Source organism: Macrotis lagotis, chromosome 4 (assembly GCF_037893015.1).
Source record: "Macrotis lagotis isolate mMagLag1 chromosome 4, bilby.v1.9.chrom.fasta, whole genome shotgun sequence".
Classification (NCBI taxonomy): Eukaryota; Metazoa; Chordata; class Mammalia; order Peramelemorphia; family Peramelidae; genus Macrotis; species Macrotis lagotis.
The window spans coordinates 202,342,452-202,370,367 of record NC_133661.1 but is presented as its reverse complement, the minus strand read 5'-3'; the positions used below and the strand labels follow the sequence as shown (position 1 = coordinate 202,370,367).

General features: G+C 43.4%; 1 protein-coding gene across 5 annotated transcripts in view; it reads left to right on the top strand.

The window, feature by feature from the left end:
• The first annotated feature begins 410 nt into the window (after positions 1-410).
• SPTBN5 (spectrin beta, non-erythrocytic 5) overlaps positions 411-27,916 on the top strand; it is a 97,069-nt gene continuing 69,563 nt past the window's right edge. For 4 of the 5 annotated variants that reach the window (XM_074235160.1, XM_074235158.1, XM_074235159.1 and 1 more), the window contains exons 1-11: positions 12,587-13,132; positions 13,728-13,881; positions 15,440-15,640; positions 16,026-16,232; positions 20,140-20,245; positions 21,135-21,274; positions 21,991-22,191; positions 23,622-23,774; positions 25,193-25,323; positions 25,986-26,228; positions 27,003-27,290. In XM_074235160.1, the coding sequence (XP_074091261.1) occupies positions 12,834-13,132; positions 13,728-13,881; positions 15,440-15,640; positions 16,026-16,232; positions 20,140-20,245; positions 21,135-21,274; positions 21,991-22,191; positions 23,622-23,774; positions 25,193-25,323; positions 25,986-26,228; positions 27,003-27,290 (2,123 nt within the window). In that variant the 5' untranslated portion in view covers positions 12,587-12,833. Of the gene's footprint in view, positions 475-1,318; positions 1,438-2,043; positions 2,212-3,826; positions 3,944-6,309; positions 6,468-8,077; positions 8,307-8,994; positions 9,627-11,526; positions 11,666-12,586; positions 13,133-13,727; positions 13,882-15,439; positions 15,641-16,025; positions 16,233-20,139; positions 20,246-21,134; positions 21,275-21,990; positions 22,192-23,621; positions 23,775-25,192; positions 25,324-25,985; positions 26,229-27,002; positions 27,291-27,916 lie in introns of those variants that run through there. The other variant, XM_074235162.1, reaches the window with a different exon arrangement.

The following is a 27,916-nucleotide window of genomic DNA, read 5'->3' as shown; positions in this document are numbered from 1 at the left end:
CCTAGAGTAAATTTGAAAAACCGTGGTGAGGCAAGCCAGGAGGAATGGGCAACTTGATTTCTAAGACCCTTTCTAGCTCTCAATCCTTAAGAATCTGTTATCCTATGAGAAACTGTGTTGGCTGACATTGCCAGTTGTATTTAAGTAGTATCTCCATTTGATGCCATCTCCTAGGGTCTCTTTGCCCAGAATCAATCCCTTTTCAGCAGTCTGCCCCTAGAGCAAGGTAAATTCCCTTCCAGCATTCCTGTGCCACCCTCTTTTTTCTGCTGGCAATGGGGTGGGCAGGTGGAGGAACAATGCCTCTTGTGTCCTGCCTTTTTGCCAATCTGACCCAAGGGGAGGGACAATGGCCTGGCTTCAGCCCTGGACTTTTCACTTAGCCTCTCTCTCTCCCTTCACAGTTGCCTCTCCAATTTGCCAAAAGATAACTTCTCAGAAGGGCCTTTCCTCTTCTGCCCAAATCATCACAAGGTGAGGACCTAATATGCTTTCCCTAACCCCAACCCCTCCCCTAAACCCAACTCAAACCAAGGACCCATATCCAATTGTTATGGTCATAGAGTAGACATCAGACTGGGATAGGGTTGCTGAGAGATTTAGACAGTCTGATATCAGGATCTGGGTGCCAATACCACGGGTCAAAAAAAATCCTGAATGAGGGTCGGCTGAAAGAAGTGTCTGAGAGCTTCTAGGGTTGGGGTCACCTACTTAGGTGAAAATGTATGATAAATCCCCATTCTATTTCTTAATGTCACACACTAGTCTCTCTTTCATCCCTTTTCCTCATCTGTAAAATGAGGCCTCAGTTTCCACATCTGTAAAATGAGAGGACTGGGCTAGGTCAGGGGGTTCTTAACCTTTTTTGCATGGGTCATAGATCCTTTTTGCAGTCTTAAGCCTCTGGATCCCTTCTCAGAATCATGTCTTTAAATGCATAAAATCAAATACCTAGGTTTACAGAAGAAATCAATTCACTTGAAATACAGTTATTTGAATGTTAAAAATTCCAAGATCATGGACCACATTAAGAATTCATAGATTAGAAGATCTCTAAGGTCCCTTTTAGCTCTAAATCTATGATTTCTTTATTTTATGACTATTTTCTACAATTTATAAGGATTCTTTTCAGGAAGGATTTTATTCCCTAAAGCTTTATGGAAATGAAAATTACTTCTTATTAAAAAAATTTTTTTTAAGATGAGAACCCCTCTCCTAAGAATCTATCTGCCCCAACCTCCCTACATCTAAGATGGGAAGAGGGGTCTCCTCTAAGACCTTACCCAAGATCACCAGGTGATGGGTCTCCCCAACACAGTTTCCATCATGGATTCAGAGTATGAGCTAGGCCACGTTCGAAAGCTGCAGACACAACACATGAGGATGCAGGAAAAAACCTTCACCAACTGGGTCAACAATGTTTTTCATCATGGCAAAGTAAGTATTTCTGTCCCCCACCTCCAGCTATGTCTGTCTGTCTGTCTGTCTGTCTGTCTGTCTGTCTGTCTGTCTCTCTCTCTCTCTCTCTCTCTCTCTCTGTCATGGAACTCTCTATCAATGGATTCCTCTTCTACTAGTTACTAATTGTAATGACCTTGAACCAGTCACTTAATCTGGAGGAAGTTGTGATCCAGGGAAAGAGTACTAACTCTGGAGTCAGGGAGTCAGGTTTGAACTCTGTTTCCTATATTCTCTTGTGACCTTGGACAACTCACTTCACTTTCCTATACCTCAGTTTCCTTATCTATAAAATGAGGAAGTTGGACTAGATGGCCTCAGGTCTAGATCTGTGACCCTAAAAACAAAGGGATTATCCTCTGAAATCCAATGTCATCCATCCTGCCCCTTAGGATGCTTTCTCAGGGTAAATGGCCACTATATACCTTCCCATAGGAATCCCAGCACTGTGTATATGTATTGAGTGGGGACAGGAGGAATGAGGAGGTAGACAAGCCTTGCCAGGCTATAAGATGCTCTGGGATCCTTGTAGCTAAGGAGAGAGCGGCTAGCCTATGCTGACTCTTTTTGTTTCCCTCTTTCCAGACTGGTATCAAGATCCAGAATATGTACATTGAGCTGGGAGATGGTATCCATCTGCTGAAGCTGCTTGAGCTCATCTCTGGGGAGGTGCTGCCCCCACCCAACCGGGGACGAATGAGAGTGCATTTCCTAGAAAACAATAGCCGGGCTTTAACCTTCATGAGATCCAAGGTGAGGCCAAGAGGCCAGAGACTCAACAGGGAGTTCCTGATCCTAGGGTAGTAGTTCTGAGATTAGAAGGCAAAGAAAGATACAAAACAGCGGGGATCAAGGGCAACCTCACCTCCTCCACTGTTGCCCCTCTAAAACATAGATGTGACTTTGAGACTATTTCAGGTCAAATCATCAAAAAGTAATTCAATATAAATTGAAGTTTGAATATAGTAATATTTCTTATAAAAAAAGAATGCTTTGTCAGGAGGAGAGTTACTTGGCAACCTTGACAGCTGAATCCCAGATATGTGAACTGTGGAATGCAGGAATGAGGAAAGGAAATAGAGGCATTCTGTAAGGGAAGGCTTTGTTGAATAAGGTCAAGATGAGATAATTATAATAGACCATTTATGCAATGCTTTGAAGTTTGTAAAGAGGTTCAGATATATTATCTCATTTGATCTACACAACAACCCTTAGAGGTAAATAGTAGTCAAAATAAGTCAATAAGAATTTATCTGGGTTTACTATGGGCTAAGTGATGGGAATACAAATATGAGCAGAAAGACAAATGTTGCCTTCAAGGAATATACCTTTTAGGAGAAGATAACACATAAAAGGAAGCTCCAGAGTGGAGTGGTGAGGAAGTAAGATAGGCATAGGAGCATGGGAGAGAAAGTTGGGAGAGGCACTATACAATGAACAGAAAAGAAGATTGTCTATGACACTATGAACTTCTCTTACCGATAACATTTTTAAAAGTGTGTGTTAAATTTAACAGAGTAATAATAATGTTGCCCCTTTTTTCTAGATCTATTTCTGATGTATGAAACTGCTAGGATTTATTTTAAAGAAATAAATCAGATACATGGTATAACTGACTCCAGGAAATAGCTATTGGAAAAGCCTGGAAAGGAGCAGTGGTCAAAGATTTGATTATGGACTATGTGTCCAGGAATGAGATGGGGAAAGAGGGAAGAGGGAAGGGGGAAGGGGCAGGGGGAGAGAGACAGACAGACAGACAGACAGAGTCAGAGACAGAGACAGAGATAGAGAGGCCCAGAAAGACAGAGACAGGGAGTCACAGAGAGAGAGAGAGAGAGAGAGAGAGAGAGAGAAAGAGAGAGAGAATTTGGAACAATACATAGACCTTGTAAGAGTCACTAGTACAATAGCAAAGCATTTAATTAAGATCTTAAAACCATGTGAGTAGTAGTTGAGAACCAAAACAAGTTTTAAAAACAACTTTTTTCATAGCAACTGTTTTGAGGCAGATGGGGCAAATATTTCCACATTAAAGATGAGGAAAGTGATCCTTAAAGGATTACCTGCTCAAGATCTCATGGTCTTTAGGGTTAGAACCAGGGCTTTAACTTCTGACTCCTGATGCAAACAGACTCAAAAGTTAGTGTTTTTCTATGACATCCTGAGATGAAAAGAATGATGGGAAAAGGTAGGATTGACCAGTGAGAGTCCCCCCTTTCAGTGACAGTAGGAACCCAAAAGTATTGGCTTATCCCATGGATTCCATAAGTTCTGAAATCAGTCCCCATTCCTCTTACCAATTCTGCCTCCTTCACCCAGCCCTTCCCTTCAGGATCATGTCTCCTCTTGCTGATAAATAACTCTACAGGTACCAGTGCCCCTAATTGGTCCAGAGAATATTGTAGATGGGGACCAGACACTCATCCTTGGACTCATCTGGATCATCATCCTGCGTTTCCAGATCTCTCACATTTCCCTAGACAAGGTACCACTGAGACCCAGCTCTCAGTTTCCCCTCACTTCTCTTTTCCTGGCCTCCGCTCTCCCTAGTCACAGATCCCCATTCTACTTTTTGGACCTTATATGTGCATAAGCATTTTGTAGCCTGATGACCAAATTATGTCTCCTACCTCCCTCTACTGTCTCTTCCTCCCTGGGCCCCCAGACTCACTCAGGATTCTGCTCCTCTCCTGTTGTACCCCAGGGACAAAAGAAACTCATATTCACAGATATTATTGTTGCTGTGTTGTTTCTGTGTTGTTAAGTTCTTCTATATGCATATGTTTGAAGTAGACTTCAAGTAGAATCCATTAAGTCAAGGCTTTCAATAGTTAATGAGAAAACAGTTTTGACTTAGAACTAAGGGATTAACCCTGTGCCTGAGAGGAAAGGGATAGGGGATAAAAAAGCTAGTCTTAGAGTTAGGAAGACCTGGGTCAAAGCCTGCCTCTGATACATACTGTGTGACCCTAAGCAAGGCCCTTAGGGGCAACTAGTTGGCTAAGTGGATAGAATACCATCCTTGTTCCAAGTCTAACATCAAACATTTACTAGCTATGTGACCTTAGACAAGTCACTTAATCTCAATTACCTCAACAACAATAGCCTTTCTGTACCTCAAAGGCAACTCTTTTATACTCTAAATTTTTTTTGGGGGGGGGGGTGGTGAGAGATGGAAAAGAAGAGTACATGAGTACATCCCCTTCCTGTTGTGATGCTGAGCTAGTGGTTTAATTGCTCTCTGCCTCAGGCAGATTTCTAAGACAAGGGTTCCTACCTTTTTGTGTGTCATGGACCCCTCTTTCAATTATAGTTTAAAAGCCCTATAGATCCCTTATAGAATAATGTTTATAACTACATAAAATAAAATATGAAAAATTACAGAAAAAAATTAAGTTCATGGACCTTGAATGAAAAATGCCTGTCATAAACCTATGTTACTGTTTCTTTTGTTTTTAAGCATTTTCTTCTCTTGGTTCAGAGGAGTTCTTAACTGTTACCCAGTCTAAAGTCTAGACTACAATTCTCAAGCAGTAGCCTATTGACATTGGTAAAAGAGAAGTTTGCTCTTGGGAATTCTCTGCACCAATGAAATCCCCAAACCTGGACTGCCCCCCCCATTGCCTTCCTAAAAATGTAGATAACTGCTTATATCTCCAGCTTCTCTAATCCTGAATCCCATTCAAAACTAGGAATTCAACCAGGGTCTCAACTCAAACAGAAAGGAAGAAATTTGTAAGGCAGCTAGGTGGCACAGTAGATGAAGGGCTGGTTTACAGTTAATAAGTTCTGATTTCAACCCTACCTTAGATATTAGACAACTGGATTTAAGTGAGAGAGGAAAGGATGTGCATAGTCACTAGTCTCACTTTAACGTAATATTTATATACTCTTTGTGGCAGACATGATGCTAGATCTTTTATAATTATTATCTCATTTGATCCTCACAACAATCCTGGAAGGCCAGAGTTATTGTCTCCATTTTACAAATGAAGAAACTGAGGCAAATAGAGGTTAAGCATCTTGCTCAGGGTCACACAGCTAGTGAGTGTCAAGGTCACATTTGAACTCAGGTCTTCCTGACTTCAACACTATATCCAGTGTATCATTAGCTGCTTCCTACATATAAAATACTTTGTGAATCTTCACGTTTCGTATAAATTATTATTATTAATAATAGTGATGCTGTTTTGGGCTCACATAGTGAGCCAGGGTTTGAATAATGAAAGAATTTCACAAAGACTTATGACTCAGAGCGATAAGGGCAAGAGAGAGAAGTTTTATTTTGCAGGTGCAAAGTTATTGCTGGGATGGGGGAAGAGGAGTTGCTCCATCCCTAGCAGAGAAGCAAATAGCAGGGGTGCAGAGGATGGCCTACATTCAGGTGTCGGGGAAAAGATGCTATGGGGATGTTCAGGGGTGACAAAGGCTCTTTATGAGTAACAAAGGACTAACAGTGTTATGTTGGGCTTCTGCCTCTGTTTCCCTGATCTTGTAGGACCCTCCCAGTGGGTCCATATCTAGTTGGTAGAATACAGAGTACACAGATGGCTGTTATCAATTCAAGGTTTGGAAAAGGGAGGCAATTTCTCAGAGAAGGTAGAAAGCTCTTCCCGGGGGGAAACATCATTTCTCTCTAATCTACTTTTCACAAGGTCAGCATAGCTCATGATGCAGTTTACTACAGAAAGGAAGAGGATTTAACTATTCTTTTTACTGCCTGGCATTTCCAGAGCAGCAGTAGTATTACAAAGTAATCTCTGTCAAGCACAAGTCTGGGGGAGAGGGAAATGGATAGGAATGCAGACTTTGCTCCCCCCTCCTCTGAACTCAGTCCTATTCTCCTGCCAGGAGGAATTTGGGGCCAATGCAGCTCAGCTGTCAGCTAAGGAGGCATTGCTGGTCTGGTGCCAGCGGAAGACAGCTGGCTATCCTAATGTGAGCATCACTGACTTCTCTCATAGCTGGAGTGACGGGCTAGGCTTTAATGCCCTCATCCATGCCCACAGGTCAGAAAAGGAGTTACCCTGTTCTCCCACTTTCTTTCTTCTGGTCCTGTAGAAATTGTGCCTCATTTTCAGTGAACTCCAGAACCATTTTTAATTCCCCCGGGCCTAGGAGTGGACACTCTAGGGTGAGGGAGAGGAGGGAAAGGGTCCTGGGAAAATGCCTTTCTCTCCTTGGGGGCTAGCCATTCCTCCCCCCCTTCCCTCCTACCCACATGGTCCCAGTAGAGACTGGGCATGGGAGCAGAGGTATAAAAGATACAAGGATAATAATAGCCAGTGTTTATATTGTACTTTAAATTATTCTGAGCATCTTACAAACATTATTTCATTTGAGTCTCTCAATAATCCTGTGAGGTATTATTAGCCTCATCTGTAAAGTGAGTAGATTTAGAGAAGTTAAGCCACTTGTTCATGGTCATAGTGCCAGAGGTGAAAATAGAATCTAGCTTTTCCCAGCTCCTGGTCCAGCCCAATATCCCCTATGGAATGTGGGGATAGTTGGCATAAAAGTAAGGGACAGGGGCAGGGGAAAGGAGGAGTGGTCAATATTTGAGATGCTGGTTCTAGGTCAGCCCTGGACAACATTGTGAACATGGAAAATTCTACCTTTAGCATAGACCTACCCACTTTTCTCAGATTCTCCCTCACTGGAGGTCTTCAAACAAAGCTTTATGACCACTTGTCATAGTGTCAAGGAACGCCAAGTGACAAAGTGGATGGACTATTGGACCTGAGTCAGGACAACCCGAGTACAAGCCTAGCCTCCAATACTTAGTAGTTGTGTGACCCCTTTCAAGTCACTTCAACTCTCTCAGCCTCAGTTTCCTTATCTGCAAAATGGAGCTAATAATTACCTATCAAATAGCACAAGGTTATTGTGAGAACCAATTGAAATCACATGTGTAAAGTGCTTTGCAACTCTCAAAGTGCTATATAAAAGCTAACTACTATTATTAATATTATTTCAGGTACAAGTTGGATTAGGTGATCAGCTAGGTCCCTTCCAATTGAAACTCTGTGATACTATGAAAGAGTAACTTATCCTGTGCTTGGGTGGGCAAAGGAAGTTGTGTTGCTGTTACTATTTTATAGGAGGGATTTTTTTTAAGGTTTTGCAAGGCAAATGGGGTTAAGTGGCTTGCCCAAGGCCACGCGGCTAAGTAATTATTAAGTGTCTGAGGTTGGATTTGAACTCAGGTTCTCCTGACTCCAGGGCCACTGAGCCACCTAGTCACCCCAGGGATTTTTTTTTCAAGAATGAGGTCCCTTCCAACTGAAATCCTGTGATTCTATGATAAAGTACCTTATTCCATACTTGGGTGGAAAGAGGAACTTCATCATCATCATTATTATTATGACTATTAATATTACTTTATGGGAGGGATTCTTTTTCAGGTATGAGGTGGCCACTTAGAGCTTTCTAACTCCAAAGTTGAGTGATTCTGTGATAGAGTGACATCCCAAAATCAGGTGGGCAGAGAGGCATTAACAAATGAGTGGGCTATTCCAGGTGAGCTCAGCTGGGCTCTCTCCATCCGGCTACCAACCCCCTTCTCTGGGCCCTGTATTAATCATTCCCTAGGTCACTATCTCCTGCCAACCTCCCACAGGCCTGACCTGATCAGGTTCAGCTCTCTGCAGCCAGAACAACCGCTGCACAACCTGGAAAATGCTTTTGAAGTGGCTCACAGAGATTTGGGCATCTCCAGGCTGCTTGACCCGGAGGACGTTGCTGTTCCACAACCTGAGGAGCGCTCCATCATGACCTATGTCTCCCTCTACTATCACTATTTCTCCCATCTACACCAGGGACAGACTGTCCAGAAGAGACTGGCCAAGGTTCATGTGGAAGAGTGGGAAGATGGCTATGGGAAACTGGGGAAGGGGAGGTTTACTCAGCTGTGCCCTTCCTCCTCCTCCTCCTCCCCCCTTCACATTTCCTCCCCAGCCTGAGGTTGCTAATTCCCTAAGAGGATTGGCAGACAGGAGGAAGCTTGGAACTCTGGCAGAAAGTAAAAGGGACAGTCGGCAAGGGCGAGGGCAAATCCGCCTCAGGGAGAGGGGAAAGAAGGAAAACCCATCCCTAAGAAGACATGAATATTTTTGGTCCCATGAGCTGCTGGGGGCGGTGGCAGAGTCTGAGGCCTAGGGTTGCTGTCGTCAGGGTGGGCATCCTTGGGGACATTTAAGTCAGTGGCCTTAGCTGCTGGAGGAGGGAAGAGGGCAGAGCAGGGCAGAAGTGGGGCAGAGAGTCTAAATGGGCAGCAGAAGGATCAAGGATTCCAACCTCCACAGCTGAGGAAGAAGGCAAGGTCAAACCCAATTGACCTCTTGGTGTGTCTGAGTGAGGGCAGGAGTAGAAGATGACCTGGTAGGACAATCGGGCATCTGGTCTGTGGGGCAGGCAATCTTTTAAAAGTGTTTCCATCACAGGAGTATGAGCAGGCCACTTATGGGGGCATCCCTGAGGGGGTGAACCATCCACCCTCCCCATGAATTCCTGACTTTCTCCTTCCCTCTGCCCCAGATCCTGCAGCAGCTCCAAGAGACAGCTAAGGTAGAGGCTCAGTACAAACAGCTGGTGTCAGACCTGCTGGGTTGGATCTCTGAGCAGGAGGCCCAGCTGGAGGAGCGCCGTTTTCCCAACACCCTCCCCGCCATGCGTCAACTACTGGCTGCCTTTGCCACCTTCCGCAAGGAGGAGAAGCCCTCTCGACTAGAGCAGCGAGGGTTGGCAGAGGCGCTGCTGTTCCGCCTGAGGACCGCCCTCCAGGCTCAGAACCGCAGGGCTTTCCTGCCCCCTGAGGGTCTGGGGCCCCGGGAACTGGCCAGATGCTGGGCAGGGCTGGAGAGGGCCGAGGCCTGTAGGGAGCAAGCCCTGCAGGGGCAGCTGCTGAGGCTGGAGAGGCTGGAGACGCTGGCCCGACGCTTCCTGCGCAAGGCCGCCCTCCGCGAGAGCTTCCTGACAGACATGGAGCAGGTGGTGAACCAGCTGGGTGCCCCTGGGCCCAGCCCTGGCCTGCTGAATGCCGCAGTCCAGAAGCTGGGGTCCCTGGAGGCAGGTGTGCTGCCCCAGGAGGGCCGCTTCCGGGCCTTGGCTGAGATCGCCTCCTTCCTGGAGCAGGAACAATACCATGGCTGGGCAGATGTGGCTCGAAGGTGAGCTTCCTACCCACCCTTCCCCACCCACTTAGCCCTGGTTCCATGCCAAGCTCCCTGACCACCCCACTCCTCAGGTCCCCCTGCAGCCCCCCACAAGATCACCGAGGAAGCCTCCCCAAACACTCACCCCTAACAGATGGCTAGGAAAACTCCCTTAAAAAATATCTCTCTTAGGAATGCCTGAAATTCTCCTCTCTTGAGCAACTGTCTAACCCAACACATACCATAAGGGAATCCTGATGAATGGATACCACGACTCTTTCACTATTGAACAATTCATTCCTTTGACATTACCACTCCTCTTCTAGGTCAACACTCTTTAATGAAAATATCTCTGAAAGGAGGTAATCCATTAAGCTTCTTATGTCTTTGGGTGAATGATTTTATTAGAAGAAAGATTGCCAGTAAGAGGGCCTGAGTCTCTTGTCTTAAAACAAGAGTTCTTAACTTTTTTATGTCATGAACTCCTTGAGTGGTGGGTCTAGTGAAGCCTCTGAACCCTTCTCAGCAAAAGCTAACTAATAAGAGTAGCTAAACGTGTGCAGTGCTTGCTTTTTCCCACACACTGTGCTGAGCACTTTACAATGATCATCTCGATGGATTCTCACAACTACCCTGAGAAGTAGGTAATATGATAATATAATATCATTTACAGATGAGGAAGGTGAGGCAAACAGAGGTTAAGTGATTTGCCCAGGGTCACACAGCTAGTAAGCATCTGATTCTGGGCCTAACACTCTAATCTACAAAATAAAATACATAGAAATATTAAAAAAAACAATTATATTAAAATAAATTATCAAGATATTAATAAAAATTAAGTTCACAGATCTCAGATTATGAACCCCCTACCTCAGAGAAAAGGCATATTTGGTGAGAAGGACACAGGGCAAATGATATTCATGATGGTTAAGGCTACTTTGCTTCAGATGAGATCCCTCCACACACACACACACACACACACACACACACACACACACACACACACGCTGACAGCACCTCTAGGTAAGTTAGACCAGGTTAGACCAGATAAGCACCATGAGGCAGGTTAAACCAGCATTGTCTAATCCATGCCTGATCTCATCTCCGGTGTAGTGAATGAATGAATAAATAGATAAGTCAATGAAAGAAAGAAAAAACATTATTGAAGACTCACTATATACTAAACCATGGGGGAATTAAAAAACAAAACAAAATAGAAAGAAGTCCTGTCCTCATTTCTAATAAGGGGAAGATAGCACTTAATTGCTGGCCAGGGAAGGGAATTTTTGGTTTGGAAAGTTACAGATTTGATGAGTATTGTGATAAGGGAGCTGAGTGATACATCATTTCCAGGAACAGTGGCAGTACAGATTTGCATATGGTTCCAGCATTGGAATAAGCCGAGTAGGTTTGAGTAGGAGTTCACCCCTTAGGTGGAGGGGGAACTGAAAAGTAGTTATTACTACTTAAATTTAGGTTCCACCTAAATTAAGTGGACCAGGTAAAACCCTCATCAGGATAGCTGGAACTCAGAAGAGTTTGGGTGCAGATAGAATTAAGACATAGGCAAGGTGTCAGGTGAGAAAATGATGCAGGTGGAAATAAAGATTTGGACTAAGGTCAGGTGGCCTTGAGGTTGGAATCTGTTTTGTTTCTGACAAATTGTTTAACCTCTCCGGACTTCATCTCTAAGGACTCATGCAATTCTAATTCTCAGTTTATAGATGAGGGATTGCAAGGGACACAAAATCAGGGTTGAAGCTCCTCTGTCATTGGGTGGCCATTTCCAGTCCCCAGAATATACCAACAGACCACACCAGGCCCTTTCCACACTTTCACCTAGCTCTAAACCCAGGTAACCTCCTCCTCCTCCTCCTCCTCCTCCCCCCATTCCCTCTTCTATATTCCTCTCCAGGCAGAAGGAGATTTCTCAACGCTGGGAGCGGCTCCTAGGAGGGCTTCAAGAAAGGAGGGAGAAACTGGCTAGCTCTCAGGTGGCATTGGGGCTGCTTCAAGAGGTTAATGCTGCTGATGAAGAACTGAAAGAACTACAGGTCATATCCAGGGGACCCTAACATTCTCTTTCAAGGAACACAGACCATTAGGTTCATGGTATTTGAACAACTAAGTAGCATTGTGGATAGAATTGGACCTGTAGAGAAAAAGAACTGAATTCAAATCAAATTCAAATCTGTGTGATCCTGGGCAAGTTACTTAATTCTGTTTGTCTCAGTTTCCTCATCTGTAAAATGAGCTGGAGAAGGAAAGGGCAAAATATTCTAGTCTTTGTCAAGAAAACCGAAAAAGGGCAACTAGGTGGTGCAGTGGATAGAGCACCGGCCCTGGAGTCAGGAGTACCTGAGTTCAAATCTAGCCTCAGATACTTAATAATTACCTAGCTGTGTGGCCTTGGGCAAGCCACTTAACCCCGCTGCCTTAAATAAGACCTGACTGAAAATAACTAAACAACAAAATCTAGGGCACTGAATTAAGACACAGGAAGACCTGAGTTCAAAACCTGTCTTGGACACTTACCATTTAAACATGATGTACCTCAGTTTCCTCATCTATAAAATGGGAATAATACCAGGACCTACCTTACAGGTTTGCTGTAAGAATAAAATAAGATATACTTTGCAAACTGTAATATAATATATAAGATCTGGAAATATGTTTAACAGTTGTATAACCTATATCAGATTATTCACTGTGATCTAGGAATCGAAAGAGAAGGAAGGGAGGGAGGGAGAAAAATGTGGAACTCAAAAATATCACCAAAAAATAAATATTAAAAGCTTTCTTTACATATAATTGGGGGGGAATAAAGGAAAAAACAAAGGAACAACAATGACAATAATAACAAAAGTTATGTGTGTTATGTGTATTCAATATACAGGATGTTCCAGTGGTCTTAGTATACTTTTAAGCTAATAAAACTTAAAATCCAAAATCCTAATAAATCCATAACAATACTACTATCATACCTAAATAAAAAATAAATAAATAATATTGATATAGCATTTTCAGCTAATAAAGCTTAAAAAACGGCAGTAGGACTTTTGGAACACCCTGGGTAAGTATTAGCTTTTGTCATTCTATTGTTATTATTAGTGTTATTATCACTACTCTGTCGAGAACCCAGGGTATCATCCTAGGTATGATGCTAGCCATAGCATTATCCCCAGAGGCATCACTAGTCCTTACTCCAGTACAGGGTGCATCATGGCAGTGATTGAGACTGGAAGTTGCTTGATGGGCACTGCCCTGACCATGGTTCTCTGGCCCCAGGTGCTGGCAAGTTCTCCCGTCTGTGGGCAGCATCTAACAGAGGTGGTAGAGCTTCTACAGAGGCATGAGCTGCTAGAAGCAAGAGTCTCCTCCCAGAGTGCCCTTGTGAGCCATCTTATCCAAAGGACCACACAACTGAGCAACTTCATAGGCAACAATCTGGATGGGTTGCAAATCCGAGCCTGGGGCTTGTCACAGATCTACCAGAGCTTGATTTTACTCGTTAGAGCCCGGTGAGAACCCAATCTCCACCCATTCCCCTATGACACTCTGTCATACTCTTGACCAACCTCAGAGTACTTAATTTCTCACTGAAACTGGCCTGGAATTCTGAGGAACATGCCACCCTATTCTACCAATATCAATGCTCTAAGCATCACTTCTGTAACTCTCTCTGTATCCCCTGGTATTTCCTTCCCTGTCTCTTAGGATTTTAACTAGAGAGGTGACCTTTCTTAAGTTGAGTGGGATTACTCTGTCCACATATGGGGCTCCATTCTCTCTATTAGCAGCTAGGTGGTATCATAACTTAGAGCTCTAGGCTTGGAAACAGGAAGAGCCAAGTTAAATTCTGCTTCAGAAAATTTCTAGCTGTGTGACCCCAAACAAATGCTTTAACCTATCTGTCTCAGGTGACTCATCTGTAAAATGAAATAATCAAAGGTCCTACTTCAAATTATATATCAAGTGTTTTACAAACCTTGGAATGATATGATATAAACACAAGTTATTATTATTTATTATTATTATTATTATTATTATTATTATTATTATTATTATTATTATTACTGCTGCCCTCTAAGCCCCCTGAACTGGCCTTTCTCCCAGGCGGGCCCTGTTGGAACAGGCCCTAAAGCAGGCAGAGTTCCTAAACAGCTGTGAAGAAGAGGAATCCTGGCTCAGAGAGAGGATACAACTCACTCAGACTGCTACCTTGGGCTGGGACCTGGGACAGATCACAACAACACTATGGAAATACAAGGTGTTTGCACTAGCCTTGGTGCCTCTTTCTTCCATATCCCCCTCCCCTCTCTTCTGGTCCCACCTTTCACCTTCCTTCTCTTCCTGCCTACATACCTTTGCAGAAGGGTGACAGAGGACAGACTACTAGATCAGCAATCAGGAAGATGAGTTCAAAGTCCATCTGAGATACTTATGAGCTGTGAATCTGGTCAAGTAACCTAACTTTCTGTGTCTCAGTTTCCTCACCTGTAAAATGGTGGTAGTAATAATAAGTAGCAGATCTCACAAAGGTATGAGATCAAATGAGGTAAAGAACATGTAACCTCTGTCCCAAGGCCCATTAGAATGGGGCTCTCTCCTTATTGATGGAGATGAATGCCCTACCCTGTGCCTCTCACTATGAGAGGCAGGGCAGAGTTGGCAGGAAAAACTCCTCAAGTCTCAGAAGTATTTAAGAGTTGAGTCACTTTAGCTGCTTCTGGTTTCCAGCTACTAGAGAGAAGATGGAAGAGACCAATTCCATTTCAGGTTGCTTGAAGGAAAAACCTATTCCCAACTTGCTGCACTCTAGTCTGTGAGGGGTTACTCTTTGTTGGTAGAGTTGTTGTTACCCTGATCCCTGTAGGAAAGTTCCTTCACTCTGTATTGTCCAATATTTTTCAGTCATTTCAGTCACTTCAGAGTCTCTGTGACCCCATTTGGAGTTTTCTTGGCAAAGACTGGAGTGGTTTGACATTTTCTTCTTCAGCTCATTTTACAGATGAGGAAACTGAGGCAAACAGGGTTAGGTGACTTGCCCAGGGACACACAACTAGTCAGTGCCTGGGGCTAGATTTAAACTCAAGTCTTCCTTACACCAGACTCAGTGCTCTACCCACAGTGCCACCTACCTGTCCCTATACCTTTTCTGATTTATGTTTTGCTATGATTTGGATAAATGTATTTCTTTGCTATTTACTGTGTGTTCATTGCAGAACTGGTATTTTATGGAAAAGGAGTCAAGCCCTGGATATAGAGCTTGGGGTTTTTCCTCTTCCCAATAATGACAGAGTAATCAGAAATTAGATTGAACCTGATCATATTATCCCTAAATTAATGATATTTAAGGGAGCAGAAAGATAGCCTGTAACCCTTTTCTGAGTGGTGGCTTCCAGCCTTAACTTCTTATTCCCCCTCTGGCAGGAGAAAGGGTTGAGGAGAAGAGGTGAGAGAGGTCTATCCTGCCTCCCCTCAAGCCTTCCCCACACAAATTACAAACCTTAAGTTGCTAGGTAGTGCTAGTTATTAAAATAATAATAACAATAATAATAGATAGCATTTATATAACACTTTAAGTTTTGCTAAGTATTATACATTATCTCATTTACTCCTCACACCAACCTTGAGGTTAATACTATCATTATTCCCATTTTACAGATTAGTGGTTAAATGCTAGATATTCCAAACATTTTAAGGATCATAATTAGTAGCAATACTTTCCCCCCTTCCCCACCAGGCCCTCATTTCTTCTCCTCCCTCCCTCCATCATGACATCATGTGACTTTTCTCTTCTGGATTATCTCCTCTTACTTGGTCAGACCCTGGAGACTGAAGTCAGCTCCCACCAAGGAGTGTGCATGGAAATCACAAGGAAGGCAAGGTTACTGAGCTCCCAGGGCAGCCCAGGACAGCCAGACCCACAGGAGCGGGCAGAGGCCATCCACAGCCAATGGCAGCATCTCCGGGATAAGATGGCAAAGCTCCTGGTCCGTCTCCAGACTGCCCTGCTCATCAAGCAGGTACGAGACTTTGGAGAGGGTATGGAAAGGGTGGGGAATCATGAATCTCCCTTTCCCAATTGCTGTCCTCCAATCTAAGCTCTCACTAGGAATTCTTGTGCAGAGGAAATTGTATTTGGGGTGCAGTGAATAGAGAATAGTCAGCTTCAGATGCAGTTCAGGAGAAAGGGCAACCATCCAGCCATGTGGCCAACAGCACCAGACCTCCTAATTCCAGGTGAGAGAAGGAATACCTTAGGAAAAAAGTCTACTATGGCAGAAGGACCTTGGGACTGGTAAACAAAGCAAAAACTGATGGACCTTCTTTAAAAGAATTATTCCACAATAAGGGGGAATCTCTTCTGTGTTAATGGCAAATCTTTTCCTCTGTCTTTTGGGTTCCTAGTATTTTGCAGATGTGAATGAGGTAGAATTATGGCTGCAGGAACAGCAATCCCTGTTGACCAGTGAGGACTATGGGAAGGATGGGGCTGGTGTACTGGTCCTGCTCCAGCGTCACCAGAGACTGGAGAGAGAAGTATCAGCCTGTGGGCTGGAAGTGAGACGTCTGGAGGAACAAGCACAGATGGCAGCCACCCAAGCCCCTCTCTTGGTAATCGACTTGATATTGTTGAAATGAGAAAAATGATGAGCAATGGATCAATCAACTAGACTCTCACTGCCCAAACCTAGGGAGGACTGGGAAATGATCTCAGAGTTACAGACCATTTGCAATGGAACAGCCTATTGGAATAATGGAATGTACTGAATTTTAAGTCAGAGATTGTTGTTTCAATTGGGTCTGACCCTTCATGACCCCATTTGGGTATTTCTTGCAAAGACATCAGAGTGGTTTGCCATTTCCTTCTCCAGTTCATTTTAAGAAAACTGAAGTAAAGAGGTTAAGTGACTTGCCCAGGGCCACATAGCTGGTAAGGAGTCTGAAGCAAAATTTGAGCTCAGATCTTCCTGACTCCAGGCCCAGTGCTCTATCCACTGTGCCACCTAGCTGACTGAAGTTAAGAGGACCTAGTAGCTCTGCTACTGATTACCTTTATGAGAAGGGAAAAATGACCTTCCATCTCTCAGCCTCAGTTTCCTTATCTGCAAAATGATGGGGTTGGACCAGATCATCTCTAAAGTCACTTCTAGTTCTTTTATTAATATTCCATCTCAGGAAGGCTCAAGTTCACCAGAGACACTTACTACTTGTGTGACCCTGGTCAAGTCACCCAACCTCCATCTGCCTTAGTTTCTTAGTTTCATCCCTAAAAAAAAAAGATAATGAAAATTTCATCTCTCACAAAGGTAAGGGGATCAAATGAGAGCATGCAAACATTAAAATGTTAAGTCATATGAGTTATTAGTAGTTATTAATTATTCTCTCACACTTTATAGAGTACTGAATTTGGACTCAAGAAAATCTAGAATTCCCATCCATCCCAGTTTCAGATGTCACATTAGTAAAATGAGGGAGTTGGGCTTTGATGACCTCTAATGTCCCTAAGCAGTTCCAAATCTCCACTCCTATGAGCTTTGAATTCATTCTTCGTGATAGTTCACCTACTTCCCCTTTGAGGGACTGAGCCTTCTCCTTTGGATCCACAATTCTCCGAGTGTTATATGGGTTCTGGAGATCCTTTCAAATGATCCAACAGGTCAAAACTATTTTCATAATATTAAGATGCTTTAGTCAGTCAATACACATTTATTATGCACCTACTGTTTGCTAAGTGCTGTGCTTAACAACAGACATAACAAAAAGAGGCAAAAGATAGTCTATGCCCTCTGGATAGCCCATAAACTAATAATTTAATTTCAAATATTGCAAATGCCAGTAGATATAATTCTTATAAATAAAAGCTCTTGGTAAGGAGTGGGGAGCGGGTGCAGTTCTCAATTAATTTTTAAGAGTTTAAAGGAGTTCTGAGACAAAAAAGTTTGAGAATCACAGCTATAGATCACTATGTCTCTGGGTAATAAGGATAGTTTTTGGTCTGGGTCCCAAAAACCACCTTATTTAAGTCTTCATGACTGTGAACACTTAGGAACCTCAGTTTCCCAGAATTAAGCTTCCCATCACCAAAACATGCTAGAATATCTACGGCTCTTCCCTTGATTTCTCTACTTTCTTGTCTTTGTTCTTTATTATTTTTTAACTGGAGACCAGTTCATGCTATTCTCTATAAACCCCTTTTTTCCTAAAACTACAGTTTTGCTCAAATGCCTGCTTTCATCTTTGTAAATTGTTTCCATACTGTATTATGCCATCAATCCATGGTGATCCTCCAGCTGACCCTCCTTCAATGATCACCACAGAAAACTATGACTACCACCACTACTACTAGCACTCTGCTAATAATAATTAATAATAATAACTAAAGTATATGTTGTTTGACAGACAGCAGTGTAAAATGAATAGAGTTGATCTAATAGAATCAGGAAGACCTGGGTTCAAGTTCTGTCTCTGACACATCCTGACTGCGTGATTATAAGTCACTTAATCTCTTAGTGTTCTGGTAAGTCTCTAAGACAACAGATTGCTGAGCAAGAACTAGTCTGCATTGGACGATATAATTTCCTCAGAGAGTTCTCTTTACTAAAAAAAAAAAATCTCCTAAATATTAATGTAACATTTTAACATTTGAAAAATACTTTATTTCATTTGATCTTCATGACAACCCTATGAGATAGGTGCCATTGTTATTCCCATTTTGTTGTTGCCATTTTTTTTAGTCATGTCTGAATTTGTGATCCTATTTGGGGTTGTCTTAGTAAAGATCCTGAAGTGGTTTGCCATTTACTTCTCTAGCTCATTTTGCAAATGAGGAAATGAAGCAAACAGGGTCAAGTGACTTGCCCAGGGTCACAAAACTATTAAGTATTTTAGACCAGATTTGAACTCAGGAAGTCTTTCTGACACAACCATGGTACTTATCCACCATGCCACCTAGTTGCTCATATGTTTGGCAGATTTCCCCCAAAAGGTTTGTTTATAAGTTCCTTCTGAGCCAGTACTATACTTTATAATCAAAATCACAACTAAGAATTTGTATTAATGAAGCAAATTTTATTGGGAGTAGGGGGAAGAATGACTTCAGTAGTAGGCAGCACAGAGGACAGTCTGACCACTGACCATTCCCTGAGAGTTTGGTCCATGACTTCTTAGGGATAGCCCTAGGAAAGGGGCACCAAAGCAAAAGGACCACACTGGTTCTTCTCTCCATGACCAATGGCCCTTCTGGTCCAGGAGCATTAAGGGTCAGTAGAGAATTTCCCATAAAGACAAGAGGAAGAAATGCATGCACCTCCCCACCAGATGCCAGCACCTTGGGCCAAAGCCCAGTTCTCTCCACTCTGCTTAAGTACTTGATTTATTGACCCCAAAGTATTCAATTCCTTATTAGGCACAGAGTAGACACAATATAATAGGAGCAAAGATTTAAAGCCAAAAAAAAGACCTTTGAGGTTATTTTGTCTAAGCTCCTTTTTCTTACAGATGAGCAAGTTAGATGATTTTCCCAGGGTCACCCAGCTCATGTCAGAACTAGGCTATGAAACTTCATGACTCCCAGTTGAAGGTTTTGGGCCATGAGCTGCTCTAAGGGTTTAGGTTTTTGGTCGATTCCTTATAGTTTGTAGCCCCTCACCTCATCCACCTCAGAATTTCGGGTTCCAGAATCTCTCTACCAGCAGTCTTCTGAGTAAGGAATGGAGAGAGACTGGGGAGGGGGGAGAGAAGGGGGAGAGCCAGAGAATGAAGGAGAGAAAGAAAGAAGAAAAGAGAAAAAGGAGAAGAAGAGAGAGAGAGAGAGAAGAGAAAGAGCAAAGGGGCGGTTAGGTGGCGCAGTGGATAGAGCACCGGCCCTGGATTCAGGAATACCTGAGTTAAAATCCAGCCTCAGACACTTAATAATTTACCTAGCTGTGTGGCCTTGGGCAAGCCACTTAACCCCATTGTCATGCAAAAACTAAAAAAAAATAAAAAAAGAAAGAGCAAGGAAAGGGGGGGGGGGGGGAGAGAAAGGAAAGAGCCAGAGGCAGAAAGGAGGAGAGAAGAGACAGAAAAAGAGAGAGAGAGGAGAGAGAGAGAGAGAGAGAGAGAGAGAGAGAGAGAGAGAGAGAGAGAGAGAAGGAAGGATGGGAAGAGACTGAGAAAAAGAAGAGAAAAAGAGGGAAAGAGAAGGGGGCAGCTAGGTGGTACAGTGGATAGAAGCACCAGCCCTGGAGTCAGGAGTACCTGAGTTCAAATTTGACCTCAGACACTTAATAATTGCCTAGCTACGTGACCTTGAGCAAGTCACTTAAACCTGTTGCCTGCAAAAAAAAAAAAGGAAAGAGGAGGAAAAGGGGAGAGAGAGGAGAGAGAAAAAAAAAGATGGGGGGAGAAAGAAAGAGCAAGGAAAGAGGGGGGGCGGGGGGGAGAAGGAGAAGCCTCTCCATAGGTTTCAGTGCAGGAGAAGGTGGTGAATGACAGGAGCACTATTTAGAGCTCTGAGCATAGATCTCTCTTCCTCCAGGTGGATTGGGATGGAGTTAGAGCATCCCAGAGCTGGACCCAGAACTCCACAGCCTCAGCAGCCACTGGCCATCAGCTCAGGGTCAGGATGCGTTTCACATATAGAGGTACCCAGGGTTGAAGAACGGACTCTGGGGGTATCATGGACTTCTTCCCCATGGGGGCATAAAACTGTGGCTAGAACAACAGCCTCCACTCTAACTGCTTTCCCTGGCCCTGCCTAAGGTCCATGCATCTCTGTTACCTCTGGAATTTGGATAGATTGGGAGGGAGGGAGGGAAGGAGAGGAGGGGTGGGGTGGAAAAGTCAGATATCTCTCATGGCTCTAACAAAGTTGAGAACTATCTCTCACACCACCTGAGTGGGTTGTTTTTCCCGGTCCTTAAAAATGCTTATCCCTGACTTCCTTCCAAGCTGAGCTTGGGCATCACCTCCCATATGAGGCCTATCATGATCCCCTCCCCTCCCCCAGCTACTCTCAATCAGTCAACATTGATTAAGGGCCTACTATGAGCCAGGAGTATAATCAGGGCTAGGGATACTCTCCCCCAATTCAAATCTCTTGGTATTTAATTTGCACTTTTTTTGTACATACTTATATGTTGTTTCTCTGATAGAATATAAGCTTCTGCACCCATGAATATCTCATTTTTGTCTTTGTATCCCCATTACTTAGCACAGTTTGAGGGTACATGGTAGGTACTTAAAATATTCTTCTTGTCTGGTTGATTAATATCCACTACTTTCCCTCTGTACCAGTTCCCTAGTAATAGGGCACTGGAGATAGGTAGCTGAGGCCGACCCATGCTCCAGACCCCTAACTAAGAAAGACTATAATCTCCAGGGCAAGGATCTTATGCTACACTTAAATTATCAATTCTGAGATATATAGGTACAAGGTTAGTGTTCAAGAAATACTGATTGTTTGATTGATTAAAATGGGGAGCTACTGTTTTCTCAGCTTCCCCTCCTCCCTCCACCCCCTTGTCTCTATAGCGGAAAACCTCACCTGGAACCGGGGAGACATCCTGGAGCTGGTTGCCAAGACAAATCCTTCCACCTGGAGGCTAAAGGACCCAGAAGGCTTCCAGGCAGAAGTGCCAATAAACTACATTTCAGAGCTTGAACCTCCTCAGGTACTGCTGCAGAAACCTGATTCTGGCATAAATACTTATAGTCACATCAAGTAAATTCCCTTTTTGGTCATTTCTAGAAATGTACATGTCATAGAACGTGGTTGGGGTTTTTTGTTTGTTTTGAGATCCATCTGTCTTATCTGGTCCAGACCCTAGGAGAATGGGTCCCCTCATGGGCTCATTCTGACTGTTGGTAGGTGTCAGAGCTTTGATGTGTTCATGGCTCATGCCCATCCTGGGAAGGCTGAGGCTGGTGGAGCATTTGGGCTCAGCATTCTGAACTGCAGCAGGACGAAAGCCCATCTGGTCAGTCTGCTCTGTTTGGCACCAATATGGTGAGCCTTCAAGAGCCAAACGAGCTTGACTGCCTAGGGATGAGCCAATCAGCAGCGGAATTAGGTCCATGAGGGTCTCTGCCTCTATACTCTGGTTTGGGTCAGAGAAATTAGGCCCAGTCTCAAAAAAAAAAAAAAAAAAATCCAACCCATTCAAACATGGAGAAAAAAAAAGAAATTTGCTTGCTTGACTATGGGTAATTTGTTCAATTGGGAGAGGGGTGGGCAGAATTGAGGGGGGAAAGAATAAAGACTAGTTAATTGAAAAAAATTAATTCAAAAAAACACTAGTCTATCTACTAAACACATACATACTCTGACATGAAACTTCATTCTTCTGGGGAAGCTGATCACCAATCATGTTAACCCTTTTTGTCACAGATGGTATCACTGATGAGCCCCTCATGTGAAAGACTAAGGAGCCAGGGAACCAGGCAGATGTCCTCACGGCAATCTGTCCACTGGGGCAAACAGGAGATCATCAACCCATGGGAACTAGATCTTCATTTTGACCCTGAAACAATCCGCAAGAACCAGGACCACCTGAACCAGAAGTATCAGGGTCTTCAGGCCCTGGCACAGGTACTTGATGTATATCTTTGGAAAGTGCCACCTCTGAAGTAGTAGTTCTCAAAGTGTGAGTCTCCAAGATACTTTCTGAGGAGCTGCAAAGTCAAAATTATTTTCATAGTAATAATAAATTTTAATTGCTAACTTGGTAAATCTCAATAGCTACTCACATACATAAATAAAAATCTCTGAATTTTTAATGTTATTTTAAATTTATTATTTCTTTTTAATATTCTCTCTTTTTAAAAAAAGATTTATTTTGAGTTTTACAATTTTTCTCCTGATCTTATTTCCCTCCTCCCACCCCACCCCCCACAGAAAGCAATCCATTAGTCTTTACATTGTTTCCATGGTATGCATTGATCCAAATTGAGTGTGATGAGAGAGAAATTATATCCTTAAGGAAGAAACATAAAGTATAAGAAATAGCAAGATCAGACAAGAAGATAGGGGTTTTTTTTTCTAAATTAAAGGTAATAGTCCTTGGTCTTTGTTCAAACACAATTCTTTCTCTGGATACAGATGTTATTCTCCATTTGCAGACAGCCCCAAATCATTCCCGATTGTTGCACTGATGGAATGAGCGAGTCCATCAAGGTTGATCATCACCCCCATGTTGCTATTAGGGTGTACAGTGTTTTTCTGGTTCTGCTCATCTCACTCAGCATCAGTTCATGCAAATCCCTCCAGACTTCCCTGAATTCCCATCCCTCCTGGTTTCTAATAGAGCAATAGTTTTCCATGACATTCACATGCCACAGTTTGCTAAATCATTCCTCAATTGAAGGACATTTACTTAATTTCTAATTCTTTGCCACCACAAACAGGGCTGCTATGAATATTTTTGTACAAGTGATGTTTTTACCCTTTTTCATCATCTCTTCAGGGAATAGACCCAGTAATGGTATTGCTGGATCAAAGGGTATAATATTCTCTTTTTTAAATTTTGAATTCCAAATTTCTTTCTTCCTCCAGACCTTCCCCCACCCATTGAGAAGGCAAACAATATATCAATTCTATTTATGAAGCTATGCAAAACATAATTCCATATTAGCCATCTTGAAAAAAATAAGAATAAAGTGAGAAATTTGTACTTTAATTTGCACTCAAGAGTAAGAGCCCCTGAGACCAAAAACTTTGAGAAGTGCTGATCTAACAACTCTATGAATGCCCCTCACTTTCTCCTTCATTATTTATTATCTGTAACCCTCATATCATCATGAAGCCTGGGAAAATGTGAAATTCTGGGAGAGGGGCTGGAACCTTGAACCATAAGACTTGGAGCTGCAAGGAGAAGTAGGGCTAAGGACCTGAGGAATAGCTGATTGCTCCCATCCAAACTCGAATCAACTGCACAAAGGGATTTGGTTGTAAAAGAGACTCCTCTGAGCTCTCTGCTGGCTGCCTTCATTCTGAAGTACCCTGAATCTTTCTGTCTTTAGTATCGCAGGACTCGTCTAGAAGAAATGTGCACTTTGTTCTCCTTCTATGACTCTTGTGGAGAACTCCAGTCTTGGATAGAGGACCAGATCATCTTGTTCCAGACCCTGAATCCCAAGGCTGAAAATGTGGAAGTCGATAGGAATAAATTTGAGGTATAGCCATAGGCATGCTAGTAAATGTTTAACCACCAGCTCTCAAAAAAAAAAAAGCTCAGTTAACATATCTGAATTATTAGCATATTTTTTATTCTTTCTTGAATTTAGCTCAGAGGTGTCAAACTTGAAGCCAGTGAGCCTCAAGCAGCTAGGAAAATTCAGTGGAGTAGAACCAGACTGAAATGTAATTGAGGGGCGGCTAGGTGACGTAGTGGATAAAGCACCGGCCCTGGAGTCAGGAGAACCTGGGTTCAAATCCAGTCTCAGACACTTAATAATTACCTAGCTGTGTGGCCTTGGGCAAGCCACTTAACCCCGTTTGCCTTGCAAAAACCTAAAAAGAAAAAAATGTAATTGAGAAATATTTAACAAAATAAATAGAAATACAATACAACATAGATATGCCAGTTTGTGGTTTTCTAAGTCACTGTGAGGGCTGCAGGGATCCCTTTCTGAGTTTGACATTGCTAGTCTAGACAATCAACAAAACTATAAATCAAGCCCTGATTGTAGTATCTGCCTATTTTCAAGGTATAAATGCTCAAACTGAAATTTTAACAATCAGTTCTTGGTTCAAGTATAGACTCAGCCTACTCTCTTCAATCCTTTTCAACTCCAAATTAAATCATTTGCCCAAAGTCACAAACACAAAGAGTCCAAATCCTAACCCTCTCTTTGTAGCCCAATTAGAGTCAAACTCAAATAGAAATGGATCAGGTGGGCTACATTTTGACATAGAAAACCATTGCATTGTATTAGATTTTTAAGTTTATTTTGTTAAACATTTCCCAAATTATATTTTAATCTAATTGGGAACACTGGAGAGCTACAGCTTTGAAACCTCTGGTAACTGGTCTCATATGTACCCTCCCTGATTTAATGCTGTGAACCTCTGATACTAACATCCTACAGTATTCATGCTGGTGATTTTGTCCTTGAGTAACCACAGATCTGGGAAGCCACTGGTCCATTCCCCTCACTGCCAATTCCCTGATTCTGGAACAATGTCTCTGACATCTCTAGGAAGGGGAAGGCCTGAAAGTGAATAAAGTTCCAGACTGGAGTTAGGAAGATTCATCTTCCTGAGTTCAGTTATGCCTTTAGATACTTACTGGCTGAGTCCTGGGCAAGTCACTTAACCCTTTTTGCCTTAGTTTCTTCAGCTTTAAAATGAATTAGAGAAGAAAATGGAAAAACCACTCCAGTGGACAGGGTCATGTCAAAGGGGGTCACAAAGTGTAGGATATAACTGAAAAGGCATAGGGTAGCACCATGGAGAAGCAGAACTAAATATTCTCTCTATTTTCCTGGGTTAGAAGCTGGGGGCCATGGGATGAGGAAGAGGAACCCATTCAGAACACCCCTTCTCCCCCACTCCTTGCTCTCTTCTTACCTGTCACTCTCCCCTCACTCAGAATCTCCTCACTGCTCTGGCCGTGGGGAAAGGACATTTGATGGAAATCAGCAGTTCAGCCAAAAACCTGAGGCAGAGGATTCCTGCTCACATAGCCGAGATCCAGCAATGGCAACAGGAACTGGGACAGAGGTGAGAGAAGAGTGGGAGTTCAAAGTGAGGAGGGAACAAAAGCAGGCATCTCTGAAGCTGGTTTACCTTGATCCCTGCATAAGGATCAAAAGATCTGGGATGGAACACAAAACTATGGAACTGTAACCATCTAGCTTGACCTTGGATGAGATGAGAAAATTCATCTTCTTCCTTTTATCAGAGGTGGGAGACTATGGGAGTGTAATGTGGCATATCTGCTCAGATGAGGTCATTGTGTTGGATTAATGGATCAGTTGGTTTTGCTGAACTTCTTAAAAAATTCTTTGTTATGAAGCAATGTTTACTGGTCGGGGATATGGGAAAGGACATATTTGGAAGTAAATACAGTATAAAAACAAGAGACTCAATTAAACAGAAAAAAGAGAGGAAAAAACCAAACAAGCATCAAAAATTTTTCAAGTACGTACTGTTGGTTATTCAAAGATAAAAAAAAATGAAACCATCTCAAGGAATTTAAGAGAGAAGTTCTAAGTTTGAGACAGAATGCAGGAGTCCTTGGATAGACCCAAGGTCCAAAGAGGCTGGAGCAAAGATAGACCTGAGATAGGGAGAAGACTGGCCCAGAGACCCCTGGTCCAGGGGACAGGGGAGGGCAAGATGTCTCAGCAAGGCTGAACTTCTGGTCTCTGTCTCCTGGATAGATGGGAGCACCTGGAGGCACTGAAGGAGGAGAAAGGGTCCCATCTAGCAAGCATGGCAGATGTGCACAACTTCCTACAGGAGTGTGGACCCCCCCAGACCCAACTTCAGGACATTGTGGTGAAGCTTGAGTCTCTGAGGCCAGCAGACTCAGTGGACGGCTGTCGACGTTCCCTTCAGTCAATTCAGCATGAGATCTTGGTGCTGGAGCGCAAAATCTGCTATCTCCTCAGTGTGGTGACCAAGTAGGATCTGAACTCGGGAGGGGCCCTCTTGGAAGAAGCACAAGCAGTAGTGGGCATAGAGAAGGAGAGGAAGAAAAGGAAGAGATTGCTTACTATTTCCAGATAACCTCGGCACAAGTTCAAACCTTCAGTGTCTCAGGGAGCTGGCTAAAACCCTAAATCTTAGAAGAGCAATTTGCTCATCAATTGAAGGAAGTTTCCCCACATTGATAAAAATACTAAGTCTAAGCATAAATAAGATGGATAGAAAGGCATATTGATACAGTGGATAGAGTACCCTCTGATTCAGAAAGACTTTGGCTTTCAAATTAGTCCGATATCTAACCAACTGTATGGCCTGGACAACTAAACTAGAGGGAGTCTCCTCCCTGGAATCAGAATCACAGGACCAACCAAAAATTAATAAATAAGAAGAAAAAGTAGAGATGCAGAGAGGGCGTGAAAGGGTTGAGGAAGATTGGTGAGGAGTGGAGAGCTGAAAGATGCCCCCACCATAAGCATAATGAGGGATCTTTGAGAGACAGACAGACAAAGAGATACAGAGAGAGAGAGAGAGAGAGAGAGAGTAGCATTTTCACCTTGAGCAGACATCACCACAGGCTTGACCTGAAAGAATTTGGGGAGGGGGATGCCAATGTGTGAGGAGGTGGCAGACCATGGGGGTGGAAGTCAGTTGCGGGGGGGATCTGTAGTACCCAACAGAAGGTGGGGAGGGTACTTACCACTGAGATACTTCCAGTTCTTCTAAGTCAACTGGCCACCTTGTGCCCCCAGGATTGAAGAGAGAAACCCTACAGAGAGCCCAGTGCTGTGGGAACGAATGGAAAGCCTGCAGGCCCTGCTGAAGCAAGTACAGGAACGGGCTGCCCGGATGGCTCAGGCCCAGAACCAGGCCCAAGCAGGGCACTGCTTCCTGAAGGAGAGTCGGCAGCTGCAGCTTTGGGCAGAGGGCTTTCAGTCTCAGCTAGAAAGCAAGGAGATGGGTGTGGACGTGGCCTCAGCCAAGCAGCTGCTAGAGGAGCACAGAGACCTGCTGGAAGAGATGCTTGTCCAGCAAGAGAGGTAAGGGCAGCCTAGGGTGGAGGTGGGGAGTAGAGGGAGCCTTCCTAGGAACTCAAAGAGGACTGCCTCCCTGAGGCTGACCATGTTCATCATGCCCCCTATGTTTCTGAGGAGGTTCAATATGATGACCCTCAAGGCAAGGTATATAGGTCTGGATCTAAGGCACTCTGGCCTGGAGCAACGCAATCCAAGCTCTTAGGTCAAGACTGAATAATCCCACTGGATCCAGATGACTCTGGAGGAGTCATCAGCTCTCCAAAGTCATCCTACATCCCAAATTTGACCTCCAGGGCTTAAATGGGCTATCCTATTAGCCTAATACATCCAACATTTCATATATATATATATATATACTTTTTTTTTAGTTGTTTTTGTTTTTTTGCAAAGCAATGAGGTTAAGTGGCTTGCCCAAGGCCACACAGCTAGGTAATTATTAAGTGTCTGAGACTGGATTTGAACTCAGGTACTCCTGACTCCAGGGCCAGTACTCTATCCACTGTGCCACCTAGCTGCCTCTGCGCCACTAAGAGTCATGTTTAAATCCTACCTCTGACTCTTACTGGCTGTGTGATGTTAAGTAGGTAAACAAATAAACAGAGAGACAAATGGATAGGAGGTTAGATATT